We start from the raw sequence: 12,800 nt of genomic DNA, 5'->3' as shown, positions 1-12,800 counted from the left end.
GGGCATGATGGGATCGGTAGTTTCTGGGCGATGACGTGCTTGCCTAGGGGCCAACTTGGAGCCGCCTTTGGGTTGCGTCATCGTCCTCTCCGAAACTGGCGAATAGCAACGACGGAGACCGAGGGGGAGGAGGCGGTCTTTCCTCAGAATGGGCGGGGCTTCCTTGAATAAGAAAACTCCCCGGATGCTGCCTACCCTAAGACCGGCTCGGAACTTTCCAGAAAAGTCGGGATTGTCTGCTTCGACCAGAGGCAGCCGCCGACAAGGACTGAGCTTGGTTTACTGCGGGGGGAGTGGAGACCGAAAAACGGCTGGGCTTGGTTTTTTTCCCTCCTCGGCATTGAGCGCGCGGTGAGTGGAAGGAGCGGGAAGAAAGGAGCTGATTTTTACCTCAGAGCTTTCCGCGGGAACCAGCGGGCACTCGCTCGCGGGGGGGGGGGAGACCTCTGGCGCGTGCTTGGTCAGGTGACCTTGGCTGTTGGGGGGAAGAGGAGAAATGTGGCTTTTTAAAAAAAAAACAACCGTTTTCCGGAGGGGGGGGGGAGGGGAGATGAGGCTGGAGTTGGGGGAGGGGGCGGTCTTTCGGTTGGGCATTGGAGGTGACTTTTGTCACGCCAAGCTTCTCCTAAAGATATATCCATTTATTATCATTTTTAAAAAAATTATTTTAGAATTTGTCGTGTGTGTATGGGGTGGGGGTGGGTGGGGAGAGTATAGAAATGTACTTGTCTGGGAAGAAATGTACTGGGGGGACGGGCTTGTGGGGCTGCCCTGCTTTTGTTCCCGTAAGGGGAAGGGTCATCTGATTGTCAAGGCTATAGGCCGCGTCTCTGTAGGAGGGAACGGAAGTATGAGAGGGTGGGGGAGCAGATTGGCATGCTGGGTTATGGGAACATAAGAGAAGCCATGTTGGATCAGAACAGTGATCTGATCCATCCAGTCCAACACTCTGTCTCACGTAGTAGCCAAAAAGGCCACGTGCCATCAGGAAGTCCATCAGTGGGGACAGGAAGCTAGAAGCCCTCCCACTGTTGCACCCGCCCCCCCCCCAAAAAAACACAAAGAATACAGAGCATCCCTTGCCCCAGACATAGCATTCCATCTGTACCTTGTGGCTAATAGCCACTGATGGACCTCTGCTTCATATGGTTATCCAATCCCCTCTTGAAACTGTCAAATTTATTTTTTAAAGTCTTTGGCAGGGGTCAGCTTTTGTGTCTCATAGGTAAATAAAGGTAAATGGAATGCTTTGTTAGGCTCAGTAGGGCAAAAATTGGTTGTCTGCCTGAAGGTGCTCTGATAAGTGTTTTGGAGAAGTGGGGAGGGTCTGTAGGGATTCGTTTAGCCTCCTGGATGGGTTGCCTATGTTTTTTTTGAGACAGGTTTTTTTCTTCTTATCCTTATTCATCAACCTTTATCTTTCTCTTCCTCTCACAAAAAAGGTACCAGTGGCAGGATGGTGAAGGAGACCACATATTACGATGTGCTCGGGGTAAAGCCTAATGCCTCCCAAGAGGAGCTGAAGAAAGCCTATAGGAAACTGGCTCTGAAGTACCATCCTGACAAGAATCCTAATGAGGGTGAAAAGGCAAGTGTGCAAGACATATCAACTGATCTATACAGAGATGTTGTGTGTGGTTCACTACTCCTGCAGAGGATGTTTTGGTCTTGTGGGGGACTGCTCCCATCCTTACCTTGCAAGGTGGCCATGAAGATACAAGAGGGCGGGAGAAAACTGTGGACTCTGCTCTGAGGTCCGTGAAGGAGAGGGAAGATGAAAGCATAATCAACATTTGTTGTTTGCTATAATGATTAGGAATTTGAAATGCAGATCAGCTACTCCTCAAAACTCTTTGATTTTCCTCTTTGTGACACAGAGTGGTGAAGAGGTGGGAAAGGTAACCTCTTCCATCCTTCTGTTATGCCTGTAAGACAAGCGGAGTTTTTGTTTTGGCCCTGTTTTGGTGACTGAAGTACAGAACCCAGGAGGATCAAATAACTATTCCAGATGAACAAGAAGAGCAAGGGTATAATCTTACCTGTAGTGCAGGATGGTGGTAGTGCTTCTTTAAGGAAAGCCTGTCTATCCAAATGTGCTAGATGTAGAAACTGCAGTAGGAGTTTAACATATCTAATAGACCTTAAAATAGCATTAGCATCTACAATGGCCAGTGGACCAATCCAGCACCTTGTTCATTACTTTTGCTTTTGTCACCATCTTGTGGGTAATAAGCACCATTAAGATTACTCAGAGGGCGGAGGTGATGCTCTTGGCTTTTTTCCTCTGCACCCAAATAGTTTTTTTTAATTGTCACAGCACTGAGAGCCATGTCACCTCGCAGCTTGGTTTATATAAGGGTTACGCTGGAAGATGAAAAGGAACTGCAAATGTAGATTTCCTCTTCCAGCTTATTTTTTGCTGAGTGAGCTCAGCTAGAATGAACCCATCTGGGAAGTGACTTGGCTGTCACCTTGCTCTAATTTAAAGTGGTGGCAGAGGTAGGAAGCATTAGGATGCCTAGTTCCTGCTAATTGCTCTTTGAGCTGGATTCTTGTTGCCAGTCCTGAATGTGTATCCTCTTTCCCAGCATGTGACACACTTTGAAACTTCTTTGTGGTATGTGGGTGTGCTGTTAGTACTAGTTTTAGCATGTGACTTGTACTTTGTAATAGGTAGGTTGGCCAGTATAGAGAGAGGGAGCCATTAGTAACACTTTTAAATGAATGCAGTAATGATTTTGCTACTACTTTACCTTTAATCTGATGCTTGAAGTCATTTGTACTTAGCTTGTTTTTGAATGTGCGAGAGGGTTAACTGTTTCTTTAAAATTAGCCATCTTTCAGTCATTGTAGTATGACTACGTCAGCTATTTTGTTTCAGATTTGCATGTTAACATTCTGAAATACATATATTTTATTTTTGTCTTATAGTTCAAGCAGATTTCTCAAGCTTATGAAGTACTTTCTGACCCCAAGAAAAGAGACTTGTATGATAAAGGTGGAGAACAAGCTATAAAGGAGGGTGGTAGCGGAGGTGGCTTTGGATCACCTATGGATATCTTTGATATGTTTTTTGGAGGAGGTGGAAGAATGCAAAGAGAGAGGAGAGGTGAGAGATAACATTCTGTGAATGATTGTAATCGTAATAGCAATCTTGATATTGTATTTACTTAAAAGGAAGACAACCCTGAATTTCTCGACAACTTGCACGCACACACATACACAGGGCTAGTCAGCATAAGGTGTTCTCTCCTCACATTTCATATTCTCACCTATCACAGTTCCCTAACAAAAGGAGCTACCCCAAATTCTCTGTTGGAGAATGAGCTTGAACACACATTCTCACCTCAGTTCGGCATCATGCAATAGCTGCTGTGATAAACTTTGTGGAGCTTGGCAGTTGTTGGGACGAGAGGTATGGACATACAAAAAAAAATTCAGGATTTTTCAGATTTGGATTAATTGGGCTCCCCAAAAATTGGGTTTCTCAAAAAATCCTGATTTCTCCCTGCTCCATTATAGCCTATTGGGACCATTACTGGCAATGAAGAATCTATCTGTGGGTATCCAGGGGTATCCAGGTGCCTTTTGAGGAAGAGGCACCAAAGTTTCAGTGTAGCTTCTGGTCCCTCTCCTCAAGACCCCTTCCCCCATGCTTGAAAAAATCTGGAGTCCAATTCTATGAGTCCCCAAAGAAGGTGCTGCGTCCTCCATTGTTTACAGTGGTGAGAGGGAAAACAGCAAAAACAAAAACCCCAAGGACTGATGTCAAACCAGAGATTTTCTTCAGTAGAAACTGAAGGGGAGGATTTTTTTTTTCAAGTCCAGCAGAACCAGTGCATGTACAGAGTGCCCCACAGTATTTTTGCATGTACAGAGTACCAAGCAGAACCAGTGCCACTGTGGCAATGCCAGTTTGACAGATTCAAGCAGGGGAGGATGCTAGGTTTGCAGACCTTCCTCTCTTGCTTTGATTTGTTGATCTGACATTGCCATAGTGTAATTGGTTCTTCACAAATGCCCCTCACATTCAGATTTCTACTGCAGATTCTCTGGTTTGACATCAGTCCCTGCTTTTTTGCTGTTTTTTCCTTCCATTGGAGGCACCTTTAGGGACTAAAGAATTGGACCTCCAGGTCTAAAATTTTTGAAACTTTGGGGGGGTGTCTTTTGAGGAGAGGCAGCAGAATCTTTAGCCTGTAAGGCCCAGTTAATAGAAAGCACACCTTCTTGCTTCTTGCTGTGAGAGTGGCAGCCCTCTCTCCTTCTACAGAGCCCATTAGTAATTGAATGGGGGCAACTTAACATACTGGTAAGCTGGTATGCAGTTTGAAAATGACTCCTCACCAAAGCAGAAGTGTGAAAAACATCGTTAGAATTCATATGGTAAAATGTAAGCTCCATTAATTGCTGTTATGGTTTTACTAAAATGTTCGTTAATAACATCTAATGTACAATAAAAGCTGTGGTATCCAGCTTGTTGTCTGCTGGCATATTTGAATGACTGGCATTCTGCATTCCCCATAAGTGCCAGGTAACAAAGCTGCAGCCGTTGCTGTACTTCAGATTCTTAGGCACTGCCATTGACAAATGTTGCTTGGTTAAGCCTCAGATACATATTTCTGTGCAGTAGTGAATGTTGGGCTGCAAAACTTTGCTTATGTGTTTTCATGCCATAGCTTGATCAATTCCACCCTAATCAGCGCAGAATTATCTGGGTTGTGGCATATGGAAGTCCTGGCTCCTCAACAATGCCTTTCTTTACAGGTAAAAATGTTGTTCATCAGTTGTCAGTAACATTAGAAGACCTGTACAATGGAGCAACACGAAAGCTTGCTCTGCAGAAGAATGTGATCTGTGACAAATGTGAAGGTACGTTGATTCAGAAACGTTCACTTAGTCAGATTCAGGTAAAGCATTCTAGTTTGACAGAACTGCATTTTTTAAGACATGGCAATAGCTCCTTGATGATATTGGGTACATTTCCTCTCCCCCCCCCCCCCCCAAATACTGCTTTGTAGGCCGAGGTGGTAAGAAGGGTGCTGTGGAATGCTGCCTTAATTGCAGAGGGACAGGCATGCAAATCAGAATTCACCAGATAGGACCTGGAATGGTGCAACAAATTCAGTCCGTGTGTATGGAATGCCAGGGCCATGGAGAACGCATCAGTCCCAAGGACCGGTGTAAAAGCTGCAATGGAAGGAAGATTGTTAGAGAGAAGAAAATCCTGGAAGTTCATATTGATAAAGGTAAGTGCCTTGTGGTGACTGTAATAGTTTAAATAGAGATCAACTTTATGTAGTGGGAAGAAGTTGGGAGAGGACGGAATTCTGTTTTACATGTAAGCAAAATGTAGTAATGCCACACCATGTTTGTGAGAAAGTGTTAGTATCAAATAACACATGCCAGAATGCGGGGTTCTTGTACTGTTTCTCATGTCTATGTGGTATTTTTGCAATAGGAATGAAAGATGGTCAGAAGATAACCTTTCACGGTGAAGGGGACCAAGAACCAGGGTTGGAGCCTGGAGACATCATTATTGTCTTGGATCAAAAAGACCATTCTTTGTTTACAAGGTGAATCTTACATTGAACTCTTGCATGCGCATATTGCCAGACTTAGAGCAGGACTGAGATCCCAGACAAGCTGATCTTTATTTCTACAATTACAGTTGCAGTCCTCCATATACATAGCCTACCTTAAACTTTGAAGGCAATTTATGTATGTGTGTGTTTTGTTTATGGTCCCAGTGCATGTGATCATAACTAAAATGCCTGTTATTCTGGTGTATTCTGAAGAAACTGTCACACATACACCCTAGCTAAGAACACCCATCCTCTCGTCCCTACTGTTTTGTTCTTGCTCTTGTATGTTGTTCTCTGGCTGCACTAAAACTCTTGTCGCTCTTTGCTGGCTTGCTTCAGAGAAGAACTGCCATGAACACCATTTCCAAAAAAAAAGCCTAGATGTTTGGAAAGCTTTTGAAATCAATGCTGTTACTCTAGGGTGTGGTGGTGGTTGCCTGTTGTAGGTTATCTCCCCTAAAATGTTAGTATTTGCATGAGTTCCTAAGGCTTCCCTAAATTTTGAACTGTGCAGCACAGGCACACAGCAGCACCCATTATCCACCTTGAAACCCTGCATCCTTTAGTAAACAGGCAGGTTCTCAGGAGCAACATGAAAGCCCTTGGCATCCAGCCAGAAGGAGCCATGTCTGTGTGGCAGTAGTAGGAGAAGGTGGAGCTTGAGAGTGTCCTGCGCTGCTGCTTGGAGCAGGGAAAGATGGATGAAACAAAATAATATCAAAATAGTGTGTTGCCCTGACCTGGATCGCCTAGAGAAGCCCAATCTTGTCAGATCTTGGAAGCTAAGCAGGGTCAACTGTGGTTAGTACTTGACATACCCAGTTGAGACAACAGGGGCAGGGTCTATTCAGCCATCTCTCTGAATATCCTCCAGGCCCCCAGTAGGGTTCAGTAACCAGAGGTCAACATGACTTTCAATTGTAAACATGTACCCACAATTTTATTTTTTATTTTTAAATTGTGGGTACATGTTTGCAATTGAAAGTGTTTTGTTTCTTCCCGATTGTTTTACAAAAACTCACCACTGTAAGTTTCATAAGTGGCAACATTTTGAGACCAGTATGATGTATATTGGGGTACTGGGGGGGGGAAGTGTAGATGACTGGGGAAGGCAATGGCAAACCACCCTGTAAAACGTCTGCCATGAAAACATCGTGATGCAATGTCACCCCAGATTTGGAAATGACTGGTGCTTGCACAGGGGACTACCTTTACCTTTTTAACCTTTATGGCTTCAAAGGAGAATAATCCATGGTTTGGTCAAATAACAGCCTAGTGCCAGTGCAAAATGCAACTGCAGTCTGCCTACCTTGTTTGACAGGAAACATAATCAGCTTAGTGTATTAGTTCCACTTTATGAATTCTAAAGGTGTAGCTCTCCTTCCTACAATAATAAGTGCTTCTAAGACAAAAACATATAGAGACAGTTTCCATACTGCTTTTTACCAAAGGAGATAGGACAGCGTATCTTGTTCTTTCATCTTCCGTTTTATCCCTGCACAAACCCTGTGTGGTAGGTTAGGCTGAGAGGCTGGCCCAAAGTCATCCAGTGAGTTTCCATAGCTCCTGAGCAGATATGATCCTCAGCCTCACTAGTCCTTGTTGAATGTCCAGACCACAAAATTACACTGTTCAGGATGCATGTTGTTGTTCAGTCGCACAGTCAAGTCCGACTCTGCAACCCCATGGACAAAGTCACGCCAGGCCCTCCTATCTTCCACCATCCTCCGAAGTCTGCTCAAATTCATGTTTGTTACATCAGTAACACTGTCCGTCCCTCCCTCCCTTTCTTCTTTTGCCTTCTGTCTTTCCCAGTATCAGGATGCATACTTCCATTTATGTAGTACTCTTAACTGGTTGAGCCATAATGAGGCAACCTCTTTATTTGTAAGAGTTATTGGGTTGTACCCTGCAATTCTAGAATTGCTTTACTACCACAGCATCTGATAGCTGTAGAGCTCAACAACAAAAACTATTTCTGCTTCTACAGACGGGGTGAAGACTTGGTCATGAGCATGGATATTCAGTTGGTTGAGGCACTCTGTGGTTTTCAGAAACCTATTGCGATGCTGGATAATCGAACCATAATAATTACTTCTCACCCTGGTAAGTTTAAACCCAGTCTTTTGTTGAAATGCTTACCGCTGATTATAAAGCTGCAAGTAATGAATACTTGTGATTAAGATAACTGCAACTCTTGCATAAATCGGCAACGATATACTCAGTTATCAGTAGAAAGCTAACCAAATTTATGGAGTATGGATTTGCAACACATGAGATTGCATTGCTAGTAATGACTGCATTATTAGTAATGCAATCTAGTCTGGAGTGGTACAACTTGGGCACTCTGGTGTCTGTTGGGAGTGGGGTAACTGACAGCCTAGAGGAAACAAGTGAGATCAAATGTGATGCCCCCATTCTATGGGTAATGCCACAGATTTGCTAGTGAAATCTCACTAAAGGGTGAAACCCCCACATTCTACTGACAGAAAATGGTACCACAATTTGCAGCCATTGCTTGCCATGATGAAATGAATATTACCACATGGATCCGGACAGCTGTGTGTCAAAGGAAATAGCTGCTACTCCAGTTGCATAAGGTCTTATGCAAGAGTTCAGCATTAGGTAGATTCTGTAGCCGTTCTCATGGGGTTTTTTGCACAAACTACTGTGAGAGAACATCTTCGAGTGTAGTTTTGCTTTTCTGATGACGCATGAAACTGCCTTCCAGTGAACAGATGACACGTTCCATATATGGTGGTGCACCTTTGGATTCATTATAGAGTATGAAAATGTTGGGAACCCCTGTCCTGTCACACTTGTCCTCAAGGCCCTGCTGATCCCTAGTATCAGCCTTTGGAGTTTACAAAGGGCTGAAACTTGACCTGTCAGACCAGCTTCCCTTTTAATGACATGTAAAACAGCATTTTACTATACTTAATGTACCATGAACAAATCATGCATTTTTAATCTTCCTCTGCATTGCTTATCTGCACTCCGTGTCATCTCCTAGCTCAGGGATGGCCAAACTGGCTTTTTCACACACATTGTGTGGCTCTCAAAGCCCCCACCACCCCCTCGGCCAGCTTGAAGAAGGCATTTCTCTCTTTAAATCACTTCTTCAAGCCAAGCCAGGTAGCAGCTTAGAAAATACATTTAAAGTTGCTTTCTTTCCATCTCCCTCCTTCCCTCACATATCTTGACGTTCATGTGTTGTGGCTCTTATGTTAAGCAAGTTTGGCTGCCCCTGTCTAAGCTTATAAACCATTCTAGCAGGGAGCTCTTCCTTCACTGTACAGCATATTGTGTTGGGTCCAATGTTCCCTCTAAGCTGAGTTAGTGTGAGCTAGCTCACCATTTTTTTAGCCTCCAGATCACACATTTTTGTCTTTGCTCTGGGGACGTTTTTCCTGAGCTATTTAATTTATGCAGCTCATATTTTAATGCCCCTAGCTCACAAAGTAGAATTTTTGCTCACACTCCACAGCTTAGAGGGAGTATTGGTTGGGTCCGTCCTGTAAAAATAACAGATGGAAGTGAGAATGACGATAATTCTGTTTGTAGGTCAGATTGTCAAGCATGGAGATATTAAATGTGTGCTGAATGAGGGCATGCCTATCTATCGCAGACCATATGAAAAGGGTCGTCTGATCATTGAGTTCAAGGTAAGATGCAGCGCAGCTTCTGTTTGAAATGGCTCAAGAGCAGAATAAATCTTAGGGTAGATCCAGACTAAACTTCTGCATTTTGTAACAGAACTTTCCTTCCTCACTGATGAAGTGCTCTTGGGGGTTGGTGGGGGACCCTAAGGAGTAATGTGATGGGAATTCTACAGTGGGAAGGAAGAATCAACAGAAATTGCCAATTCATGCAAAGCTGGGATTTCTTCCACAAGATCCAGAGCCTGACTGTGAGACTGCATATACGATGCAGTAAAAACCCCCCTCTAAGTTCCATGTTAAGAAGATTGACATGGAAATAACGCAACTTAAACATGCTTCTTTCACTGTAAAAGTTCTAGTCTTACAGTAACCAAACCATATTTTATAGAGAAAGAATGGTGCATAAGAGAAAACAGTAATTTTGTTTCCTGATTACAGGTAATCTTCCCAGAGAGTGGCTTTCTTTCTTCTGATAAGCTGTGCCTATTGGAAAAGCTGCTGCCTCCAAGGGAAAATGTGGAGGAAACTGAAGACATGGACCAGGTAGAGTTGGTGGACTTTGACCCATCTCAGGAAAGAAGGCACCATTACAATGGGGAAGCTTATGATGATGACGAGCACCATCACAGAGGGGGCGTCCAGTGCCAGACCAGTTAAAAAGGCCCCACGAGTCCCCCTTGTGCTGCCTGTCTCGTACATCAGTTGTGGATGAGTGAAGGACTGCAGTTGCTCAACTCTTAAAACTTGCCATTGTCTCCGTAATATTAAAACATGCAGTTTTTAAATCAAGTTAACAAACTAAAACAGTAAAAACTACTTCAATCAAGTAGGATGACATTCATATTTCTATATGGCCTCCTAAGAAAATCCAGAAGCCAACTCGCTCTGGCTGTTGTTGGTTTTTTTTTAATTTTGTGCATTGTAATTGTATTGTGTGCAAATGCACTGGCTTAGTATTCAGTGATTTCTGTTTAGTAATTAAATTATATTGCCTCTTAAGTATGCACATGTATTTATGATTCATGTTAAGATGTGAAATTAAAGGTTTTGTATTCATCAGCTCCTACATATGTTGATGCGTTTTGGATGTGTAGTTGTTTGGGGTGTCACAATACATCTCTGTGCCTCCGTACTTCACAGGAAAATCACTGGTCTTCAGAAGCCCTGTGTGGCTTGTGTAGAAGGAAGAATTGATGACGTAGTGACAGGGAAAACAAGATTGGACCCTAAAAGTCTGATACTGCTATCTGTCATTCCTTGTAAAGATTTATACAGGACGGTAGCATAGCTAATGCTCTGTAGGGTGAAAACCAAGATGTTGAAGGCTTTAGTGTAAGACACTAGTAATGTGGCTTAGCCAAAGTAGTATGAATCTCACTTTAGCCTGCAGTTGCACCCACTTGAGGTAAATATACTTGCTTTCAGGCCTTCTAGGCGACTAACATTTTAAAAAATCTTAAGCTTCATGAATACTGAAGAAATAGCATCACTGACACTTATAGCCCATTCCTGAACTAAGCTGCTATAGGTTTTTGTGGCGTTTTATAAAAGGGCTTCAGTACTGGCCAATTCAAAATTTAACCTTGTGGGTCTTCAGTGATGGAGGAAGGGATAACAGTTTCATATACTGCTGGCAAGGAGAGGGCTTAATATTTACTCCAGTGCCTCTTTTCAAGGTGACACTTCATTCCTTCCCCTCCTTGCTGTCATAGGCATAGAGGCTGCCAAATGCTGCTCTCCCATTTCCTCATGGAGCTACCACTCCACTAGGCCTTGATGAGCTGTGACTCTTCCTAGCCACTTTAAGCCCTTTGATTAAATTATGTAGCATGTAATCATAGACCATGTGATGAAGATTAGTATGTGACCTTTTTTAAAAAAAATGCTTGCATATTGTATTTCAACCCCCTTGAGGGAAAATAAACACTGTGCTTTCCAGCAGTTGAATCTCTTCCTCCTTCTGACCCTCCTTGTTTTAAACATGCATGCTTCCTACTCAACTACCTGAGGTGTTAATACAATGGAAAATTATGCCATGGAGGCAGGTTTATCCCAGTACAGTGTCTGCCTCCTGGCACTGTGTTATGAAATGTGTAGATAATTTGAAACAGTCTTACTGTATTTATAACTCAAGTGAATGACTTAAATGTTAAACAGGCTAAACTGCCTAGCCCTTAAAGCATTAAGGTGGTTTTATAATTCACTGTAACCACCTTTCAGTTGGTAATTTTTATTCTGTGAGCTCATGTTTTAGGGTACATTGGGGGTAGCTTCAACCTCAGTCACTCAATTAAAACCATATTAATGGTTAATTTATGCTAATTTGCTGGATCATGTCTGTTGTAGGACTTGCAGAAGGGGGTGACTGTTCAAAGAAATGGAAAATGATGTCTGCTTTCTTACATGGATGCTGTAGCAGCCCTTTAACCAGATGGAAATGTCTTAATTTTTCATAGCCTACTCACTACACAGCATGTATGTAGGCACAGCCTAAAACCCACAGGAACACCAGTGTAAAAAGTGTTATTAATCTATTAATCTTGAAAAGCTTGTTTTTATTCATGTATCTTGTCTAAAACAAGCTTTTCTCAATATGTATATATGTATCTTGTCTACTTATGCTGTCAGCTGTGGGCAAAATGATATCCCTGCTCTTACCCAGGGATGATTGATAACCTGAGCTGGGGAACTTCTGACAGGAAACTTGAAAAGCATGTGGCTAGTATTCCCTGTGCAGTAATAAACTTAGGTTGCCCCAGGTCATTCCAACTCCAGGGACTCACATTACCTCAGTACAGCTACTACCAAGAACTACTGGTACATATTTAGCTTTCTCAATATCCAGTGAAATGGGGCAAAAAAATTACACAGTATCACTGTAATAATGATGCTGTCATCCATTCCTAAAAGCCCCCAGCTTCATTTTAAAAGCTATCAAAACACCCTGAACATTTTGCGAAAGGGATAAACAATAGCTAAGATAAAAATAAAGAGGACTGTTACTGAATTTTTTAGAGGAAGAGCAGCTCACAAAACAATTACAAAGTAAGCTGTGTTGAATTTATTATGCAGGGCCTTACTTAATGAGACTTCCTTATCCAACAATAGGATGGAATGGCAAACTGTCCTACTTCTCCTCTGCTCCAGTACCGTCAGACTCCAGGGATGGCGCTGGAGCAAAGAGCCGAGGAGAAGCAGAACTGCTTGCCATTCCATCCTATTGTCTGATGAGTGTGCTTCTACCACATGAAAACTTACATTCTGAATAAAACTGCTGGTCTGAAAGGTGCAACTTGACTCCTGCTTTGTTCTTAAGAGGAAATGTCTTGAGTCAAAATATGCTGTAAAGTTCATCAACAGCATATCTGAAAATCCATGGTATTCAATTTGTGGCACCACACAACAAACAGTGGAAAATCATCCAGTACATTTTTTCCAGTTCTGTAAGTTTTCTCCAGTTGGCCACAGACAAGGGAGGAGAATTTGCCACACTTCTGGCCAATGGAGCTGAGACTGGAGGGTACTGGTGGGGGATATAATACTCATAAGCCGT

General features: G+C 42.9%; 1 protein-coding gene across 1 annotated transcript; it reads left to right on the top strand.

Annotated features, from left to right (window-relative positions):
* Positions 1-133: 133 nt before the first annotated feature.
* DNAJA1 (DnaJ heat shock protein family (Hsp40) member A1) lies at positions 134-10,306 on the top strand. Its single transcript, XM_060236979.1, has 9 exons — positions 134-351; positions 1,443-1,588; positions 2,932-3,109; positions 4,768-4,872; positions 5,022-5,249; positions 5,462-5,576; positions 7,576-7,691; positions 9,150-9,250; positions 9,686-10,306. Exons 2-9 carry the CDS (start codon positions 1,457-1,459, stop codon positions 9,902-9,904), a joined length of 1,194 nt encoding a protein of 397 aa, XP_060092962.1. The 5' UTR covers positions 134-351; positions 1,443-1,456; the 3' UTR covers positions 9,905-10,306.
* Positions 10,307-12,800: the final 2,494 nt, after the last annotated feature.

This window comes from Heteronotia binoei, chromosome 4, assembly GCF_032191835.1.
Source record: "Heteronotia binoei isolate CCM8104 ecotype False Entrance Well chromosome 4, APGP_CSIRO_Hbin_v1, whole genome shotgun sequence".
Classification (NCBI taxonomy): Eukaryota; Metazoa; Chordata; class Lepidosauria; order Squamata; family Gekkonidae; genus Heteronotia; species Heteronotia binoei.
This window is presented reverse-complemented; position numbering and strand designations above follow the sequence as displayed.